This window comes from Lepidothrix coronata, unplaced genomic scaffold (genome assembly GCF_001604755.1).
Source record: "Lepidothrix coronata isolate B3197 unplaced genomic scaffold, Lepidothrix_coronata-1.0 Scaffold110, whole genome shotgun sequence".
Classification (NCBI taxonomy): Eukaryota; Metazoa; Chordata; class Aves; order Passeriformes; family Pipridae; genus Lepidothrix; species Lepidothrix coronata.
Window position 1 is genome coordinate 858,999 of NW_016690290.1, and position 22,023 is coordinate 881,021.

Consider the following 22,023-nt stretch of genomic DNA (forward strand, 5'->3'; position numbering starts at 1 on the left):
CAGGAATTTTGCTGGTAGGAAGTGGGCAGGTAAGTTCTCAAAGGCTGCCACACCTTAACAGAGCAGAGAGTCCACCAGTGTTAGGGGACAAATAAAACCACTCTTCATTCTCACCCACATGCAATAAAACAAAAAGCTACTTAAAAAAACCTCTATCACCCTAAAGTAAACAGCTAGAATAGACTTGCCAATCAAATTGTTACAGGATACATGCATAGTTTTTCAAACACTTTGATTTACTACTCTGTAGCACAGTAACAGTGTGGCTGTAAACTACAAGTGATCCCCACCCCTAATATTTGATCACATATTTCTGAACTTCTATACCATAAGTTTCCTTTGGAGTTTGTACTCAAAGTGAAGGCAGAAAAAAAAGCAAACTAGAATTTGTGATCACTACCTGGCTGCGTGTTTCCTCCCAGAAGAACAAATGTCTGAGGCACAGTACCCGAGGGCAGGCTGTCTTACCTGTGCTCTCTCTTCATCAAATTCCAGGCAGCCCATTCCATCCAGTCTCTGCAGGTCTATCCAGCCTTTCCAGATCACACAGACACCATTGAGAATCATCGGTGCCTTCAAGTACACCTGAAACAAAAGCCAAACACATGCTGTGACTTTGAAAGCGCTCACACGTGCCTGCACAATGAACAGACTGATCCAGGAAGCTCCTCTGTGCATTCCTAGAAGAACATCCAAACCAGCTGGTAACATGAGACTCCATTTAACAGCTTCTTCTGCCTCCTTTCCAAGAACTCATTTTAATCAAGTGAGTGCTTTAACCTTTGCCTACTGTACTGGATGGAACAAATTTAAGCTGTGTTCTCATTTTATAAACTGGTATGCACCAAGATTTGGTTAGAACTCTTACTCCTTTCAGTTAAATTAACTGTTTTTCTTGTCAGCTAGCCTTCCTGTCACAAAGGAAGCAGCACAGTGCCAGACAGGGAGGATCCTTTACAGCACATTTAAACAGTTAAATGAACACACACCTTCCTACTCCCAAGAAGCACTGCATTGAACCCCAACACACGAGAGCTTTCATCAAAGAGCACGTACTGGTTTCAGTCCTCCTCAAATCTATGAACTAGTCAGAATTCAATAAAATACACTCTATATATACATTGTGCTAAAAATAAGGAAGTCTTCCTGTGTCAATTCTAGCATGTGGGAAGGCTGTTCAAAAGAAGCAACACCAGATGATGAAAACCCAAGTACAGCACCAATGTGCACAGTGCCTTGAACTGCAGCAAGGAATAATGCATGAGCTTAAGGCCCCACATCCAGATAATGGTAGATGATACAGTGATGACACAAGGGAACTTAAAAAGAAGCAAATACAACATTAAATGAGTTTGACGTGTTATATTTAATGACATCAGCCTCAAACAAAAGTCACAGCAAAATTACCCCAATTGTACAGAAAAAAAAATAATTAAAAAACAAAGATAAAAATCAACCTTCTGTGGTTATTTCAGCCTACTTGGCAAGTCAAAACCCCTTGTTGAACAGAGTTTGTCTATGTTGAATCACCAGAGAGGCAAACCACGCACACAGGCCTGTACCCACTTCAGACTGGAAGACTGCTCACACAGATCAAATCCAGAGCTTTTTCAGCCTTCTGGAGCAGCTCAGCTAGGTGGGGGAATTCTCACACAGCTCTTCCTCTAACAGCTCTAAATTAATGCTCTGGCAAATCCTCCTCCAAGCCTAATCGATGCTCACACCTCAGAGCACCCCAGCTGTGCCTCCCTGCTCAGCTCCACACTCACCAGCTCAGGTCACTGGAGCAGAAGAGGAAAAGCCCAGAGGAGCAGGAGCCCCAGAGGAAGGTGAGCCTCCCACGTGCAAAGGCACTAAACAACATGAAAGGCAACCCACGAGTGGGAGAAAGGGAACAAATAATGTGAATCCAACTGACAAAGGAGTAACGTTATTTGCCAGAGAAAACACACATTTAATCTCCAAGCTTGACTTCTACAACTTATCACACTTCGGCTGGAAGTGATGCCCCCCGATGTTTTAATGAGTGCAATGTGCAGGAGCTCAGTGATGAAGGGGCAGGGGTTAGTTCAAGGGATCCTCTTCCCATGTGCACTCCCCTGCAGGGTCTCTGCCGAGGGCACACACAGTGCTCGGTGTTGGCACTCGGGGCACAGCCCTGGAGTCACCCCCAGCCCTGTGTGGTGCCAGCACAGCTCAGGGAACAGCTCTGGGCACAGCTCAGGGAACAGCTCTGGGCACAGCTCAGGGAACAGCTCTGGGCACAGCCTGGGGCACAGCCCGGGGCACAGCCCTGCCCCACAGCCTCTGCGAGCAGAGGTGTCACAACCAGCGTGAGTAAGACGTGGACGACCAGGAAACCACCTCCCACAGCCCTCATTTCGAGACTGAGCATTTCAAACACGCAAAACACATCCCACCCTGTCAGAACAGCCCTCACTCACCCATCTCACAAGGAGCAAAGTGCACGTCATCAATTTAATACATGTGTTTAACTAGTTTAGAAGTGAAAAAACAGTTAAAAGAGGCTATTAGTATCAAGTGTCATTCTCTTCTAAGAAGAATGAAGAATAATTCAAGAGGGGAAATAAAAAAACTGCACAAGCCAACTATGGGTCTGTAAAGACAAAGCAGCCTGTACTCTAATCTAGTTATGTTTTACAGGAGCAAACAAGCCCTTTGCTGATCTTCACTTAGGGTTTACTTCTCACCTGGCCTCCCCTACCCTTCTGGCCCACACCAGGAGCCTGGGATGTCAGAATTTACTTAGAACTTCCCACAGATGACAAAACCTGCCTTCCCAAGTTGTCCAGGAGTAACTTTTTGTTCGTTTCTTTGACAAGGAATGTTGTGCCACCACTGCCTCGTTTCAGTGGCTGTTCACTGCCCTGGTCACTGCAGCTGCCAGGGCATTATGTGCAAACTTCCTGGCTCAGTGCAAACAGCAGGGAGCTCAGACAGAGCTGCTGAGGGCTCAGTGCTTCAAATGCAATGCCCCACACATCACCTGGGAGCCTGAGCAGTGCTGGAAATCCTGTGGAAATCTTCAGAAGTCGCTGTGAGAGCCAATGTGATCCCTGGGGCTGCTCTCTGGGATCCCTGGTGCCTGCTCTCTGGGATTCCTGGTGCCTGCTCTCTGGGATCCCTGGTGCCTGCTCTCTGGGATCCCTGGTGTTATCTGCCCCGAGCACGCTGCCCAAAGCTGAGCTGCTGACACAGCAGCTGGGGAACCTCTGGCACACGGCCTGACCTTTCCAGATAAATCCTGTGCCCCTGCTCCCAAATCAGAGCCACCACCCATTCAGTAGCTCTTCAAAACTCTGATAAATAATCATTTTTCCCTTCTGAAAGATGAATTCCTTAGCAAGATATTCAGGTTTTGAAATTACCATATAATCATTCAAATGTAGTATAATTCATATTGAAACCCCACGAGTTTAGGCAGGAACTTTTCTCTCATTAAAACACAATAAAGCATACCGATACTTTTTAATTTATTTTAGAGAAAGGAATTTAGACTCCTTTTCCCCTCTCTCCTCTTTCTGGAAAACAGAAACCACCTAAGACTATAGCCAAAAACGTTTAACCACACATTTCCTTCTTTTCGATAAAGCCATGCTGGTTCCCTTTCAACTTCTGAACTTAACAGAATAATTAATAAATTACTGCTCTGCCTGTGAGCACATGATCTGTTATGGTACCTCAAAATCCAGCAAAGTGGTCTTTTAAAAAATTTCAGAATTGCCTGCTCTGAAAGTTGCCTCAAGACAGTCACAGTAGGAGATCAAAAGCAAAAACTGTGTTATTTCTCCCCCCCAATAATATTATACAATCACACAATTTGATTAGAAGTAGACAAAAGAACTTTTGTAACTGTTTCAAGGTTTTACTGTTAACCCCAGGTTAACTGCATTTATATATTTTTGTAAGTCCTCCACACATCTCTGGGTGCTTTTCGTAATAATACCTGGAAGTCAGTCCTGTAAAACTCAAGAGACAGACGAAAAGCACTAAAGAGCAGAAGGAAGGTTGAAAGTCAGGCAATTAACAAATTCATATTCGGGGACAAATCTAATGCTACATAAAGAAACACCACTATAGGGACATACAAGAGGAAAAGATCAATCATACAGCTGCCTCCTTTCAGTACAGCCCAACCTATAAACCCTTTCTGACACTGAGAAGAGACACTTGTGCAGCTGAGTAAAATAAACACGTTCAAGGATGAGAGTAAGTCCTCTCTCATTTTGCACCCTCATTTTCCACACACTGGCACAGCCAAAGCTGGTTTGTTAGACTGTGAGAGCCAAGTAAACTGTCATATACCAAAATATGCAATTTTTACTAGACTAGCAGCTGAATTTTTGTTCAGGTGGCTATTGTACAAATAATTTCATCTCAAACGACATCTTCCATTTCCAACTTCTACTACAGATCAAAGTAGCATTAGAATTTTTAAATGAGAAAAGCAGACATGTTACTTTGGAAGCAGCCTTTTAGTGTTAGAACAAATATTCTGCTTGCTGATTGAACAAGCAGCAAGAGTAAACACTCTTATCTCCTGACAGATTATCTGGACAGAGGACAAACAGCACCACAAACACACATAAACTTGAGAAGGTGCTGCATGAATAGGCTTAGTTGGGCTCTAAGTTGTCAGAGCTGTGTTTGTGCTTTCTGGGAGTCCCAGCTGGCTTGTTCTCAAAGACCTCTGTGCCACACCTTCAACATATAGTGTATCTCACCCTCCCTTTTGCACTCTTTCAACTAATCTGTTATTTCTTCTGATCTGCATTTAAATGAGCAACTCTCTCCTCCAACTCCAGCTAACTGAGAGTTATCTTTGTTGTTAAAAATAGGCAGGGACGTGGCTCCTGTCACACAATTCATTCATATTTTAAAAAACAAGCCATTTAAGCAGAGGACAATTCTCAATGACTTTTTAAAAACTGCTTTATTTGAGTGCAAGATGAAAAACCTCGGTTTCACATCCTATTTTAGCCCTCTAGTAAATCCTTATCTCACAGCACCAGGGTATTTAACCCATGTGCTGGAGATAGGCTATCTGTGAGCTCCATCCACACATCCTGCAGTTACAGAGAGTGCTCCTGCTCCCCACAACTCCATCCACACATCCTGCAGTTACAGAGAGTGCTCCTGCTCCCCACAACTCCATCCACACATCCTGCAGTTACAGACAATGCTCCTGCTCCCCACAGCAACTGAGCCCTTTCCTCCTCCAGGGACTGCCCCGTTCTCCCCACCCACCCACTCCTGAATCAGCCAGAGCCAGGAGGAGCCCAGCTCACCCCCCAGCTCACCCCCCAGCTCACCCCTGGGAACAGCAGTCCCCAGTGAAGGGGTGCAGTCCCTCCCTGCTGTTTGCATTTTCCCAGCACTCTGGAGCAGAAGGCTCTGTCAGAGGAGGCTCAGCCCTGACTCACCCTGTGCCTCATCACATCTGCCCATTCCCAACTGCTCACCCACCTCCCCCAGGATCACACCCCACTGGTCCTGTTTGAACAGCAGTGTCCCAGGGACTGCATGGATGAAACACTGACCACTGAGGAAGGCACAGCTGGAAACATTTCCTCCAAGAGAGAAAGCTGTTCCATCAGTTAAGGCTGACCTCCTCCTTACATTATCTATATACACTGCTGGGCAAAAGGAGACTGCCTGTTCAAAATGTTCCAGTAAGGAATTATGTATTTATCTGTTTCCTTTAACAGAAACCTTATATGAACATATATACATCTTTATAAATAAAATGCTGTAGTCTTGCCATGGACATGTGGCATGACTGTGCTGAAACGTGAAGTTGAGTCAGTCCCATCCCTGGGTTCCCTCCAAATGCCAAGACTCACTCTCATATCCCAGAGAAGGGTGTCTAGCCTGGATTTCAAAGAGAGGGAAAAGCACAGGAGAGGAAGCAATCTATGAAATGCAAAAAAAGAGTAACAACTGAAGTTACAGCAAAAGCTGACAACTCCACACAAGGCTTCAGACTACACTTCCAGATATCCATCACTCTTACTTTAAAAGAAACTAATGACAAGCAACCAAGTTACAGACAGAGCTTACAGCATTTTTCTGACTTCGTAGGTTTAATTCCAAAACAATAACCTTGTAAGATAGTTTTTCTTAACTGTTAATGAAACAGTAAATACAAACAGTTGAAAAGAATCCCCTTTAGAAAGTCACTATGAGTGAAATAGACTTTTTAGTGTTTTTAATTTGGATCAATCCTTCTGTCTCATGCCTCAAAGCATATTATTAACACGCAAAAAAAATGTTTTCTATTTTATAAGCTACATCTTTGAGCACCTTCCATTATATGAAAATGAGGTTTTGTTAACATTTAAACCAAAAACATGAAGGAAGTGATACTTTCTGACCAAACAAGCGTCTTTCCTAAACAGCTGTACACAGATGACCCAACTGTGGCTCTCAAGATGACTACAGCTCCAAGCCTCTCAGGGGTGGCACCCCTGTCACAGCTGGATCACACCAACAACAGCCTCTGCTGCCCCCTGAGCAGCTGCCAGGGTGGGACTGCTGGGCCAGGGCTGGGCAGGGCAGGAGGTGCCCAGGGACACCAGCTCTCTGCCTGTGCCCTGCTCCTCCTGCCCCTCCTGCTCGGGATCACAGAGACATCCCACTTTACAGAGAGGAGATTCTGACAACAGGACAAGAGGGAATGGCTTTAAACTGACCAAGGGCAGGTTCACATCAGGGATTAGGAAGAAATCATTCCCTGTCAGGGTGGGGAGGCACTGGCACAGAGAAGCTGTGGCTGCCCCATCCCTGGAAGTGTCCCAGGCCAGGTTGGACAGGGCTTGGAGCACCCTGGGCTGGTGGGAGGTGTCCCTGCCCAGGGCAGGGGGTGCAACAAGATGGGCTTTACAGTCCCTTCCAGCCCAAACCATTCTATGATGCTATGATTTAGACTATGTACATAATCTGAAAAGAGGCTGGTAAGAGGAGGAATGACCAGGCCTGTTGTAGTGTGTGAAGTATTCGCTAGAAAAAGCCCATTTCAACTTTTTAGTCTTCTTCTTTCCTCTAAGTTAACTACACATCCCACAACACTCACCCAGAAACCAAACAGACCAAAAAGCATCCACCCAGGCATTAGTTTTTACAGAACACAACAAGAATTTCTGGAAAGAGAACAAAACATTCAAAATGAAATCAGGTTTTTCTGCTTCATCAGCTCTGACACAGATTGATTCCTCAAGCAAACCCAGAATATTAACAAAACTGTGTGCTTGATAAGAGTTCCAATCTAGACTGTTATGCTTAAGAGGGGGAAAAAAAAAAGAAGAAAACAGAAGTTCTAAATGCAGCCTTTCATACCATGATGTTTTAACATGACAAAAAGCATTGGAAATTCAAATTCACTGACTGTGAGGAACAAGATATCTTGAATAAAAGAATTTGCTGAAATACAAAATATCCCTCAAATTGCTAACAGCCTGTACTAGAATTTTAATAGCAACAAGTAAAAATAGCTGAGCACAGGGCTGAGTAAGTTAACTATTATTTGCAGAGATTTGTTGTACATAAGCAGTTAAAATTGTTGTTAAATACTTAAAACTCCTGCATTTTTCCCCCTTTAGAGCAATATATCCCTGGTTTGTTCTGCTTCTGTGTACTTCTGCTCCTGCTTAAAGTCAATTAATAAAGTTGCAACTATGATTTAATTTCTCAAAAAGGTCTTTTATTTGGACCCTTAACAAAATACTGCACTTGCCAGACTCAGGAGTCATAGGATTTTTTTTTTTTTTAGTCTAAATTTTAGACTCATAGATGCATTCCCCCTACTCCATAGAAACTTATAAATTAATACAGGCTTATAGATACACACATATATGCTAATTTTATGGATGACTCAATATACAGCCTGAAATATTAACTTCAGGCATTTCACAACAACAACAAAAAAATCTCAAAAAACTTCTGCAGTAAGTTCCATTCAAAAACATCAACAACACAAAATATTACTTCAGTTCTCTAATTATTGCAGAAGCTGTTTGGATAACAAGTGATAGTATTTCCTTGGTGTATTCCCTGAGGAAACAATGCACTGCAGTTCAGAACTAAAAAACACCTCAGAACATACTGCAATTGCCAACTTCACAGCAAAACCCGATGGGCTGGGATTATGTACTTCAGTCACTTTTGAAGTGTCCTTATAGAAGTCACCTGTTGTTATTACAAATATCACCAAATTTTTGAAAAACATCCACCTAGAAGGTTCAATTCAGATGCAGCACAACCCATTTTTACAAATTCATGTAGCAAAAATATCCACGTGCAGACTCACATTAAAAATATCTCTGTAAGTCACATCAGAGCTGTGACAAACCCTCTCCCAGCGTGTTTTCTGTACTACTGAAATACTACAGTAATGGGGTTTAGTTTCTAAAATGTCACAAAAAGAATAGCAGGAGAATTTTCCTCTCTTTACTGGAGAGTCAGAATTTGAAAGTCCCTTTTAGAAAACCTGGTATTTTTATGGTTTTTTTGGTTGGTTTCATTTGTTAGCTTTTTCTGCACAGTTAGCTCAAGTATGTAATCATGACTCCTTCTTGAAAGCAGATCGATGTTTCATTAAATTATGCACGTTGCTATTTCAGTCAACTAAAAAACAAGTCTATAACTAAGAACAGATATGAAGCAGTAAGGATGTCAGACTAAAATCTGTGGAAACTGCAGCATTTTATTCCTGGACTAAGACCACTGTTCAGTACTTCTGCTTACAAGCTTGCACAGAAAAATACCAAAATGCTACTGCACAGAAGTTATCCTCATCCATTTAATAACAACCAAGGCTCTCCAGACACAGCTCTTCGTTCCAAAGTACTGCAGTTTCTGGACTAAGCAGAAAACATGAACCAGACCTGACCACAACCACCAAAAAACCCCCAACACAAAGCAAAAAGTCGACGGCTTCTAGTTTTCACATTGTCACTGCAGAAAGGTCTGATGCCTCCCAAGGAGACCTGCACCTCGGGCTCCCGTCTGACCTTACAAAGACAAAACCAACCACACAGCTGGAACTGAAAATCAACCAGATGCAATGAGCAGAATATAAGGAGCATCTGAAAGGCAAATACATGCTGGGCTTTTCCCCCGTGAAACTCTACAGGGTCTTTTATCAGTCCATCTTTACTACCAGATTCCACACAAGAAAGATGGCTGCACTTGAAATCTACTCTCCCTTTTATAGTGGAGAGGGCAGGCATTAAAAGGCTCCATTTTTGTTGCAACAATTAAAAAGAATAATGTTTTTGCAGCAAAAGATTCCCAGGAGACTGCTGCTTGGTTTGCTGCTGCAAGCACACATGCACACTTATGCTCCCAGACCCAGTAACTAACAGGGGCACACACAGTTTTCTGCCACGTTGACAGAATATTTTCCAGACAGAAATTTCAATATTCCTTGGGAAATTCGTTCTTTTCAAGCTTTCAGGAAATCACAAAGCAAAAAGCAGTTATAACCAGCAACTGCAACAGAGGGTTAGAAAAAGAGGTTGATCTAGAAGTCATCATCTGCACACCATGCTACCTGGGTGCAAATAAACAGCCTATTAAGCCCCTACTTTTGAACTGAAAATTTGAAGCATGTAACACAAGTATACTCAACTAGAAGTTACCTGACTTTGACAATATGGGCAAGCAACTAATAAAAACCATCCAGGAATGGACCCAAGCAGGAGAGGGGCAAGAAAAGTTGCTTCTTCTGCCCTTTGGCTTTCATTACCTTCTTGAGCACTCTGATAGCCTCGTTCTTCCCCCTTAAGCAGGATTCGAGTCTGGGAAAACTGTGTGAACATTTATTCAACAAGTAGTGCTGCATCAAGGCTTAAAATAATGTTAGTATGTTTTTGTCTTTTTTAAACTATAACAACTATGCAGCTTTCATCACTCAATAAAATTTCATAGTGTCAAATATTCTGTAGGAAACTGTCAGCTTCTGCAGAGAACATCCTTAGCAATGGCTGGGAATTTTCTTTAACAGAGTAACACCAAACTTGCAATTATACAAGTTAATGAGCTCATTTTGCTACTTGTGCTTTGGACAACAAAGCTTGAAGAAACATTACAGTAACTTTCAGAAAAGTAACAGTTTCTTGTAGATGTTTCATCATCCTATTGAATTTTCTTATTTTTAATATGAAGTATTAAGTGATTTTCACAAAGAAGCAGACATTCTCAATGATGATGCTCTTACTTATTCATTTATAAGAAGAGCAGAGAAGCACAACGTTAACAACTTTGCTCAGTAAGTGGAGACTGATATGCAAACAAGAGGATTCAACAATCCAAATGTCTGGATTTCTTCCAGCATCTGTGCTGTAGAGATCTCAAGTACAGCTTTTATCCACTCCTGTGCCCTTACATATAGCTGCTTCCCAAATGCAGAAGTGAGCTTGCTAACTCTGGTTTTGTTCCTCCTCTGGGAAACTTTAGGATGATGACATGAGTATATTTGAAATATTGTCTGTACAACTCTAATGAGTGCATTTAAACCACTGGAAAGAGTTCAAGGTTCTGTGACTGAATAACTGCTTCTACACTGGGTAAGAAGAGCTGAGCAAAGGCAGGTTTGCTGCTGGCAGAGCTCAAGCCCTCCCACAGCCATGCTCCGAGTGCTGCTGTGAGCACTGCTCCAAACTCACTGCTCCAGAATGGCATCATCACTGCCTGCCTGGAATGACCAACGAGGGAGCACAGGAACACAAGGATCAGAGATGGAGGGGGTGAAAGGATTACAGGGAGAAGGCTGGGGATACTTGTCACATGAGAGATGCCTGGTGTGACTCATGCTCTGTGGCAGAGGGCACCCTGTGATAAATCACTCTGGCAGGAACAACTGTCCAAACCCAGCCAGTGGCTGCTTGCCAGCACAGGACAACGTGTCCTAGCAATCTACGTGCCCTAAAGATTGCTCTAACCAAAATCCAAGTTCCCAACTGTTCACAGTGTATAAGCTCCCAACTGCATCTCCCAGTTGAGAGGTCAGGTCAATAAGCAAAGACACACTATCACTACCTGGCTTCAAATGGAATTTTGACTAAATAGCTCTCCTCTATGCAACAGCAGGTCATAATAAAGAACACTTCCAAGTATCTAGGGAAAAAAAAAAAAAGAAAATTTTCACTCTCCTCTAAAGCAAAAATGGTTCTAGGAGCACAAACAACGGAATGACATAGCTGGAGAAAAAAGAGAAGAAAGAAAAAGAAACTGAGAAGTCTCTGCCAAACAAGAGACTCTTAAGCACAAAGATAATAATAAATTTTAGAATCGCAAGTATCTATAGAAAACTAATATTTTATTCAAAACCATATAGATGATTCTGGATGAAAACTAATGAAGGGGGCGATCGAGAAAAGTGGATTCTTCTCATTCACCAAACCTTTGCAGGACTCCCACCCAGCAACTCTGAGAAAAAAAAAAAAATCAAGCTGTTCAGCCAGGCTGGGTACAAACTAGATATTCCACCAAACCCATTTATCTGCTGTCAGAATAACCACACACTGACCTTCTTGTTTAAGGCAAACAGAAAAAGCCTGAGAAAGATCAAAAGGAACGTGATGTGGGGTTTCTTGAGGGCAGCACCACTTCCCTTGGCCGGGCAGGCACAGGCAGCTCGAGGGCCCTGAGCACAGACAGCCCAGCAGCTGAGGTGCCTCCACTGACCACCTGCTGCTCCCCACAGAACAACCCCTCCCAGCTACCACCAGGTTTCGGGGTTGTGGGGTCACCGGGTAGGCACGAGTAGGAGGAGAACAATTGTTTAAGGGTGCTCAGGAAAAGCACCAGTGAGCTCTTCCCTGCCCCACCTTCCTGGGGTGAGCAGAAACTAAGACAGGCAACCATGATAAAAATCTGACCCCAAAATACTGCTATCCTAACCCACCAGGGTATTAAAGGACCAGCTAAAAATCAGTCCAGGAGCGTACAGACCTACCCAGTGAACCTCTCCTCGCCTTCAGATCTGGAAACATCTCCTGTTCTGCAGGAGAAAGTGTTTATGAGCAGGACAGCTCCTTGGAAACAAAACAGCCACACATATTAAAAGGTGATCCACAGAGAATTACAAGATACTCCTTAAGGGCTGACAGTTGCTAGTGTTTTAACTAAGTTACATCTTACATGTCCATAAGTTCCACCACACACAAACAGCTCCATGAACTTTCCTTAGGTGATGCCCAGCACCTCTCCTGAAATGCTCTACATCAAGACCTTCACAATAATTTGAAGGAGCATTAAATTACTACAAATAGAATGATGAAATCTTGATAATTGTGAAGACCACAAGCATCTTACAGCTGAGATGGTTTGCCCTGTGTGGTGGCACACCACAGCGTGACCTTTAATTAATATATTATGGCTTTTTTTTTTAATAAATCCCTACCATCAGACACCCTTTCCCACTGATATGGGAAAAGGTAAAATCCTTTTGTCCAGAGACTCAGTGAATTGCAGGGAACACATACAAGTAACTGCAAACTGTGAAAATATTTTAGATGATGACAATGCAAAAACCCCAAATACTACAGGACTGAAAATACAGGGACTGGTGGAGTAGGGCTCATTAGCACTACAGAGAGGGCAAAACAAGAGCTGAAACTGTACACTGGCTTTCCAGGCACCCTCACCTTTTTTCAAAAAGTAAGCACACCTAAAGAAAGGAAAACAAAAGCTTTGTGAAAGACTTAAATGTTACACCTAAATTCTTCAGAAAATGGTGACGACCAAAGAGATTAAAATAAAACTTCTGACTCAATACATCTTAGCACAGATGTTCAGGTATTTCTCATAAATTAGGCTTTCCCCTTCCAAGCGAATTCTCCTACAAACACTGTGATCCTGTGTTTGACTGGAAATTGCATTTGCTCAGGAAATGGAGCAGCCAATACACCACTCCAATAATCTGTTAATTGTGGACAAGCTAATCTGTGGACAAGTCCTATCTATCAAACCTCCAGTGAGAAAACAAGACACAAGTGGAAAATTGATGCTGTTGCCTGCCATTTAAATATAGTTTTTATTTAAAAACTATTAAAATATAGTTTTTATTAAAATACAGTACCTTTCTCATGACACTTCTGCTACTGCTGTAACATCTGCAGCACAGCAGAGATTTTCTTTTCTTTAGATTCACCCAAGCAGTTAACAACAACTTACAGCCAAATAAAGTTTCTCAGTTAGGACAAAAAAACCGCACGAGTAGAAACGTGCAGCATCTCCAAGGAGAAAACTGAAATTCTTTCGTTCTGGTTGGAACAAAGTTAATGGTTAATGAGTAGAAACCCCAGCTCACATGTGGCACAGCAGGCACACTGAAGCAACCTACATCTTGTGTGCTGTGCTGTCCTCCCAGGCTGCAGGGCTCAGAGCACATCTCCCTGCAGTGAGCGTGGAAGGCTCTGCTTTACGAGCAGCTGCCGCCAAGCAGCACAGACAGGAAGCAAAGCTGCACTCGAGTGAGCTGGAGAACAGCATTATAAACAGTATAAATAGAAAGGGGAGGGGAAGCAAAGCAACTTCACACACTTCATCAGTGACCGGTACTTAAACAGCGAGACGGAATATCCAAGAACTGATGTTCTTTCAAGTAAGGAAGAGCAGAGCTGTACAAACATCTTGAGGAACAAGTGAGAACCGAGGACATTTATCTTGCTGTGAGAAGGACACAAAATGAATCATGCAAAGAAAGTTGTTCACACGGCTTTTAATAAAACAAAAGGACTTTGGATAAAATTAGGTTTTAAGACGTGCTGAAGTCCACACACGCACAGAGCTCAGCCTGAAGTTCATACAGCATCAGTATAAAACCGAAATAAAAATTAAAGAACTTCATTAACCACAATAAAACCAGCCTAAGTAATTAATGATACTGGAGATCCAAGGTGAAAACACAGCTCTCCATTTAATTGCAGGGTTTCATCATGTAAGATTTCAGGCAATACATTAGACTACTACACTGTCTACCTCTGAATTTCTTAACAACACCTATTCACTTATTCTTTAATCAAAAAAAACAAACCTGGACACTGGCTGACAACACAAAGGATCATGAAGCCTTTCATGGTTCAGTCCTCCAGAAATGGGACATACACTGAGTCTGACACACCCCACACACACCCACAATCACAATGAAATACAATGTTCTATGATTTTTATGATCTAGGGACCTATTCTTAGTGCTGTTTTTTCTTTTGCCATGACAAACCTGAAAAATTGCTCAAATACACAATTAAATTTGCTGCAGGTCAAAGACAGCACAGAATGTTAAAGCTATCTCAAAAAAAATGTTAAACTTGGGTTTAAAATGAGTAGAAACATTAAGTGAACACTAAGCTATCCAATTCTTGGATTAATGAAGACAGGGTATCCACCAGAGGCCTACCCACCCCTTGTGAACATCAGATGCATCAAATTAAAAGGCAAATTAAGCATACAAAAACCCCCCTCAGTTAAGAAATACCTGACTGAAAAACCTCAAGCCTGTGAAGTATGTATTTTCAGAATCCCAACTTTCACAAGGGTGTTGTTCCTTCCAAAATTCAATCATTTAAGCAGCAATTCCAGCAGATGCTGCATTGGTAGCTTTGTCAATGTGTGTACAAAACTGCTTAGGCACAATAGTGACATACTTTAAATCTGGATAAACTATTTTGGGCCATCATTTGCTTGGCCAAACACTGGAGCAGAATTCCAGAATAAAAATATTCTAGTGTTGGTATGTTTTATCTACATTCTAGATCTCAAACTAATGCCTAAGATAATAATTAACTGACAGCTCCCCCCATAGCCTTTTTTTATTCATATAATTAAAAACATGCCTTGCTGGCATAAATCCAGTGATGAACAAACACACATTATGCACTGCCTCAAGAATCAAAGCCCATAAAACAATGTTGCACAGAGCTACAAAAAATCACATGGTCTTAAGAGACTGCTCGAGCCTATGAAAGAAATTCTTAATAAAGCCAAATGACAAAAATCTAGAGAACAAAATCTCAGACCATTCACATGAAACACTGAACTGTTTCCGTTGATAACGTCAGAAACCCTCTCCCATTCTGCCCAGACCGTGGGAGTGGCTCCCTTTCAGAGAAGTTCAGTTCTGTGCAGAGCAAGCCCTGCATTCATGTGTGATTTACCCAGCAAGGTCTGATTACAACCAGGAATCTGTGATTTGTTCATACCAGACTATAACATTATTCCCACTTATCAGTTTGTCCACCTCCAGCCTCATTCAGAAGATTTCTCCTAAACATTTCAGTGAGGCACTCTAAACTGACTGTAAACACACATAAAAGAGGGAGTGGCATTCACTAATGAGGCTCATGTTCTATTTTAATACACAGCACATCTACCACGCTCTTACATGATTAAGGCAACACAGGAAAATGGATGAAGTAGTTCAGTACTTCAAGGATTCATTCAGAGAAAACAAAGTTAAAAAAATCATAGGAGTAAATAAAATTAGTTTTGAACTGGCAAGAAGAGAGACTTCAGTCTTCTTACACATTACAAGAAAAATTCCTCATTCAATTGTGAGCCAGAATCAATATTTTTCAGTAAGAGCCAGATTCAATTCAGCTTCCTTAGCAAAGCAGTCAGTACCCAGACAGCCAGCTTCACTCCTTCTCCCCCAATTTGTCAAACTTCTGCAAGCCTCACAGGACTAAATGGAAAACAATTTTTTCCAAAAAAACTCATTAACTTGAATTCCAAATACCATAACTGCCCTCAGGAATTTTTTTTTCTTCCAATCAACTTTTCCCACTATAGGAAATATTTATCTTCCACCTAGAAGTATTTAAAAGACCCAATATGCCATTAAACCTGAATAGGCTTCAAGTATTTCCTCCAGCCTGGTAGGTTTGGTAGCATTAGCTGTTTCTTGTTATAAGGGTAGGTAAAAAAATTCAGGCAAATGAAGAATTTTGTAGTCCTTTAAAAGTCTTTAAAACCAAAAAATTTTACAGAAATTAGCCTGAAAGAGAAAGGCTGTGAGGGCTTAAGTGCTGGTCCAAACCCACTGAGGTCTGCAGAAAGTCTCCTATCGAATTCAGTGATCTTTGGATTAGTCCCAAAGCACCTACAATAGCATAGATAAGAGGCAGTGTCTACTTTTTAAAGGTATGTTTTTCCTGTAAAACAAAACCAGCTGTAAGTGATTTCAGTAACTTTAGTCTGATGAGACAAAGCAGGGTTTCTGACTTTAAATCTAATACAGCTTCACAGTAACCATCACTGTCACCAGGGAATTCTAGCTTTCAATATCAGTCTATGGGACAACCACCCCAGAAAAGAGAGATTCAGAAATCAATTCTGAAAGTGATGCTGCTTCTGTGTTAGAGCTCACGGTGAAACTGAGAAAGACATTCATCCCACTAAGAGCACACTGACTGCTTGCTTTATCAACAGGCAGCCAAAGACACAACGAGATAACCTGTTGAAAGTGCAAATTTTCATTAGACCACCACAATTCATTGGACAAAGTCTAATTTCTGAACCACTTTAGAAGCAGCTGCACAACACCAAATTTAAATTGTTCCCCAAAATTTTATCCCAGCGCGGCAGCGGAACTAAAGTTTGTCCTTCAAAATAATCAAAAGCCACCAGTACTGGCCACGTTTCCCTGCAGGAACATCAAGATGCTTCAAAACAGAGCGACACCAGATTTTATCCTGCCAGCTTTCACTCGCACTCCCGTCACTACCTACCTGCGTGGGGATGTGAAACACCAGAAATCCTGCAGAACACGTGCGCTCCATACTAATAGCATCGGCAGCACAGCACACACATTTCCTTCAGTCACAACAATTTCCCTCTTACCTTGCCTCCTTCTCTTTCAAAGTCGACATATTCCCGGGTCGGTGTCTGCCGCTGCTCCCCCTGCCAGCTGGCCGGAAAAAACTGGAGAGACAGATTGGTTCCTGTGGCCACAAAAGCCTTTTAGAAAAATCAATACAAACAGGATCAGGGAGCAAGACATTACATAAATTATGCAGGCAGTCATTTATTTTTACATCAGTTTATGTCTTAAGCCAGGCAGCATAGAGAATACTTAAAGTCAAAAACATGCACTCATCATTTTTCTTAAGTATTAAGTTACAAACATCTGATTCCATTTTGACAACATTTGCCATTGGCTGCTTCGGATATAAAATACAACATGGAATCAATACTTCTTTCAAATCAGTTTTGCTGACATTAGAATCTGTCCTTTCAGTTCTGTCTGGATACCCTGCACCAACTTAGTACCTGCAACGTTAAAAACTGCCCATGATTTTAGAGAGGTTGCCTATCTCTCAAAGAAGTACTGCTGAGGGAAAATTAACTCCCGAGACCTGAGACTAAGGAAGAACTATTTTCAAAAGAAAATTACTTGTCTCCTTTCACAATCTACTTACACCTAGAGAAACACTTCACTGAAACGTAAAAACTCCTATTTGATCATCTCCTGGCACGGCTCAGTCAAACCTCACAGGACCAAGTCCTCGTGCCACCCTGAGGCACCCCTGAAATCCAGACCAGCAGATGCTGTCAGGGAGAACAGGCAACTGTAGGAATTCTCAGCTGCAGCCCTTTGTGAAATCATTAAAGGGACCGACTTAATCGTAATAGAAAAAGCACACGTTGCTTTCAAGCAAATAATTTTCTACGATTTCAAATGAAAATAGGCTTCAGTTTTCTTTATAGTTCTCTGTATTTATTTGCATATCTTAACTCCAAGCCATAAAGAGTACATCAATTTACAGACATGATATGAAAAATTATTTTTGCAAGCAGAAGTTGGATTTGCAGTATTTATACTCTTCTCTGGTACAGGTGAGCACATTGTCCCCTAAGAACCAGAATACTCACACATGCTCCCAGAATATCACTCTACTCAAAATCCCAGGGTTAACTGTAATTTGTTGCAATCAAACAACTGTATTGATTACCGTGATCACTTAGATTTAAATGGTCATTAATCTAGAATATAGTTCTTCTTAAAAGCTATACAACTACTACTCTAATAGCTGGAATTTCCTGAGAAGCAGATTTCTTTCAAGCAACCCAGAATTCAGGAACTTTATGGCATAACTGTACTGCTACCTATGACACAATAGCTCTACATGTTATTTAAGACAGTTCCAGTCATGGGCTGCAATGCTGTCTGCCACAGGATTAATACCTCCCACTTTGAAAGTAGCAGTGCTTTGTCTTGACTCTTTCCCCTCTGCCAAGGGAGGCTCATGCTCTGCAAGCAGGTTCCATTCCAGGCTATCCTCAATAACAGATTTTGTAAGTTTTCTTTGCTTGTTTGTTTTTTGTTTTAAACCTCCTGTAAGTATTTTCTCAATGCCACTGAAATTAACAAATCAGTCCCAGTAATCCCAGGGGGAATACTGCACTGGGAAATTAATATTTGTTTGCCCTACAATACTCAGAGACAAACACTTCAATCAACCAAACAGAAGCTTTATCAAGGATACACTTGCATAAACAGGAGGCATTCAAACTGCCAGGGCTGCAGACCATCACTATCAGCCTGACTACCTTGTGCTGTCCCTTGGCCCCTCTGAGGGATTCTATTTACCTACCAACAAAATATTATCTCCAAATACTTGTGACTGTAAGTCTTCACCACTCAGTCTGTTCAAGAACTACCTTCCTACCTCCGAGCACCTTTAGCAAATACGTGTTTTATATTCCTCAATTTATGCACTTAAAATGCCAAAGAGTGAGATCTTTTGAGGGTAAACCAGCTGAGCACTGCAGCCCTACAGAGCACCCCAGTCCTGGTGCTGGCTCAGAAGGATTATCCTTGCCTTCTGGGAAAGCCAGCCAAGTGCCCCTGCCTCCCTGCTCCCACCCCTGTGTGTGCTAGAGAGCCAGGAAAAACCATTGAAAAAGAAGAGAAAAAAAAGAAAACAAAAGTACACAAATTCCACCTCCTCGTGGAGTCATGCAGGCAACATTTAAACCATAGGGTATTTAAAAAGCTACGTAGATATTTTTTCTCTGGATTTTTGAAGCCTGTTCCCTCCCTTGGAACAGATAAAACCATCCAGTTAAAATACTCATGGGCTTCTCAAATCAAATCATAGGCCAGTACTGAAAAACTTGAGAAGAGACTCACTTCTAACCACACAGGACTACACGGAACCCAACATTTTTCGAGTAACAAGCAAATTAAACTAAAAAAAAAAAAAAAGTCACACCACTAGTTTAGTTTTAAACTTGAAAGTAGGAAAATTATAATTTTCTATGCAGACCCTTTTAAAGCCCAGTTTGAAAAGCTATCAGACATTTAAGCCCCAAATTTTGCAAAAAGCTTATCAGGTACTACAAGGGTGACCTGACCCACACGTAGACAACGTAAATACAAGCCCCTTCCAAGACAAACCAAACGTGAAGGTATTTTCAAGTTATCAAAGCATTACCAGCAAACATGAAATCTTATTTAATATATTTCACAGTTACTTCTCATAACACTGGTAATTACTTTTTTTATTCAATCAAGAGCTATTTGACAGACACAGCCAACACCACACTGCCGGTTCTACATTAAATCCCTAAGCTGTTCTCTCTGCTTTTTTGTCTGCTTAAAAATATGTAAGGTCATTTGCAAAGGCTCCCTTTGGAGATAAAAGAATAAATCCTTGATGTCTGGAAAAACATTCAAGACTTAAAAAAAAAAAAAAAAAGTAAAATTACTAGCTCTTTTTAACATCAGTCATTACACACATTACATTTCTAAATAAACCTGACTACTCGCGCCCTGTTCACAAAACAAAACCAGATGTTTCAGATCAAGAAATATAGAGCCTGTTTTATAATTAAGTAGAAGTGAAAATATGTAGAACAGGCATCACTGGTTGCTTCCAAGGGCTGAAGCTGTGGTAGAAAAAGACAGCAGCAGGCTTAGAAGCACAAAGGTGAAACTACAGTGATTTCCTACTTATACAAATAGCTGCATAGGCTGCATTAGCAAGCTGATTTATAAGCTACATGGGTTTTTTGGTGTTTTTTTTTTTTTTTTTAGGGAGGGATTCGAGTATATTATGCACTTTCACCTGTGCAGGAATTTCCAATGCTAGCCAACTATGTCTTCCTTACCTACCTATTGTTTCCCTGGTGACTTCTTAAAGGAAGCAAACATGCACTACGAAAATTGAACGTAAAACAAACAGTAAAATTAAGAACCTGTCTACAGAGGGCCTCTCACAAGATAATAATACAGGTTCTAAGACCAGCGGTAACAAGCAGGGTTAAGATTCAGCTAAAATAAAGTTACTCAGTAAAAGGTAATCATGTTCTTGAGTGTGTATCCTTTTACTGACAAATGCAAATGATGAGATCAGCTAAAGTAATGGGTATTTAACTATTTTTGTTTGGAGTACAAGAGTAATTTCATTGTGCGTAAAAATAATTTCATTGTGAATTGACTAGCAATACATATACCATGTGAAATTAAAGAATGCTCATAAACCAAACTCGGTGAAAGTGGGGTTCATTTTCCATTTTACCTTGTCTTTCACTATATACTGTAAATGAAAAAGAGGTTACTTCTGCATTTTAATAGACAAGAGTTACAAACTTGACAATGCTATGAGCTACTGATCCTATAGAAGCAACCTACAGCAGGTCAAATCAGGAAATACCAAGTCAGTTCTTGACTACTCCGAGCCATACTTCATCTCACTTCTTAATTCAGAAGAGAGCAGTCTGTAACCAACCTTAATGAATGAGAGAAACGGGGCTGAAGTTGCAAGTTTCAAAGCCTAATTCTAAAAGCATTTGATTTAGCTCACGAATACATCAAACAGCTCACGCAAGGCTTTTAGATAGCGCCTTCTGAACAATGTTACTCATTTCTGAAGGCTACTGTTTCCGGAGAGGGGGAAAAAAAAAAAAAAAAAAGAGAGAGAGGGCAAAAAAGCTGAATGTTGAAATAAGCAGCTCGTAGCTGCAGCACGTGCCCAGGGAAGGAGCACAGCCCTCCCTTCCCTGTCACCCCGCGCTCCGGACGCGCTCCGTCCCCGCCGCGGAGCGAGCCGGCACCTCGGAGCGGAGCTGCTGCCGAGGCGGACACGAACGCTGCCTGCCAACGAACCCCTCCTGCCCCTCGCTGTTTGAAAGGCGGCCGGTGTCACCCCGCTCCCGGAGCAAAACTTTCCCCCCGTCCCGTCCCGCCCGGCCCCGACCCCTCCGGCCCGGGCCCCGCGCAGCCCCCGCCCCGAAGGCTCCCGCAACTTTGGGCGAGCGGGGCCGGGCGCGGAGCGGCGGCGGGGCCCGGCCGGGCGGCGCGGCGCCACTTACGATCTCGGAGCGGCCGTCGCGGCAGGCGTTCTGGAAGCGGGCCTGCCTCTCCTCGTGCGGCCGGTCCCTGAAGCCGGTGTATTTAATCTGCGGGGAACAGGGCGCGCAATCAGAGGGGCCAACGCCGGCGATAAGGGGGCAGCGGAGTGCACTGACTGCGCGTCCCCGCCCGGCTCCGCCGAGCCCCGGGGCTGCCCCGGCCCCTCCGCGGCCCGCGGAAACTTTCCCCGCGCAGGGAGGGAGGGAGGGAGGGAAGGGGGAGCCCCGCCGCCGCCTCACCTCGCACTCGCGGCTCAGCTTCCTGAAGAACTCCTCGTTCTCGAACTTGCTCCGCTGGTCGGGGACAACCCGCGGCATGGTGGTGGGGCCGCCGCCGCCGCCGGCTGCCCTCCTTCCTCTCCCTCCCTCCCGCCCGCCCCGCGCTGTCCCAGCCCCAGCGCTCGCCTCGCCCTTTGTTAGCCCCCGCCGGCGGCGCCCCCGCTCCCCTCCTCCCGTGCCTCCTCCTCCTCCTCCTCCCGCGGCGCACGCGGAGCAGCCGCAGCCGCCGCCGGAGCCCGACGCTGCCGGAGCCCGACGCCGCCGCTCCCGCCCCCCGCCCGCTCCCTCCCTCCCTCCCTCCCCGCGCTCCGACTTCCTCCCGCTCCGGACTCGGCCCGAACAGCCGCGCCATTCACAACTCCGCGC

The 22,023-nt window shown here is 43.0% G+C and overlaps 1 protein-coding gene across 2 annotated transcripts in view; it reads right to left on the minus strand.

Moving 5' to 3' along the window:
- Positions 1-21,727, minus strand: part of CBFB (core-binding factor beta subunit) — a 39,426-nt gene extending 17,699 nt beyond the window's left edge. For both annotated transcript variants that reach the window (XM_017824475.1, XM_017824476.1), the window contains exons 1-4: positions 21,619-21,727; positions 21,340-21,426; positions 16,864-16,980; positions 469-585 (exon numbers count right to left, since the gene is read on the minus strand). In XM_017824475.1, coding sequence (XP_017679964.1) covers positions 469-585; positions 16,864-16,980; positions 21,340-21,426; positions 21,619-21,696 — 399 coding nt within the window. In that variant the 5' untranslated portion in view covers positions 21,697-21,727. The remainder of the gene's footprint in view (positions 1-468; positions 586-16,863; positions 16,981-21,339; positions 21,427-21,618) is intronic.
- Positions 21,728-22,023: the final 296 nt, after the last annotated feature.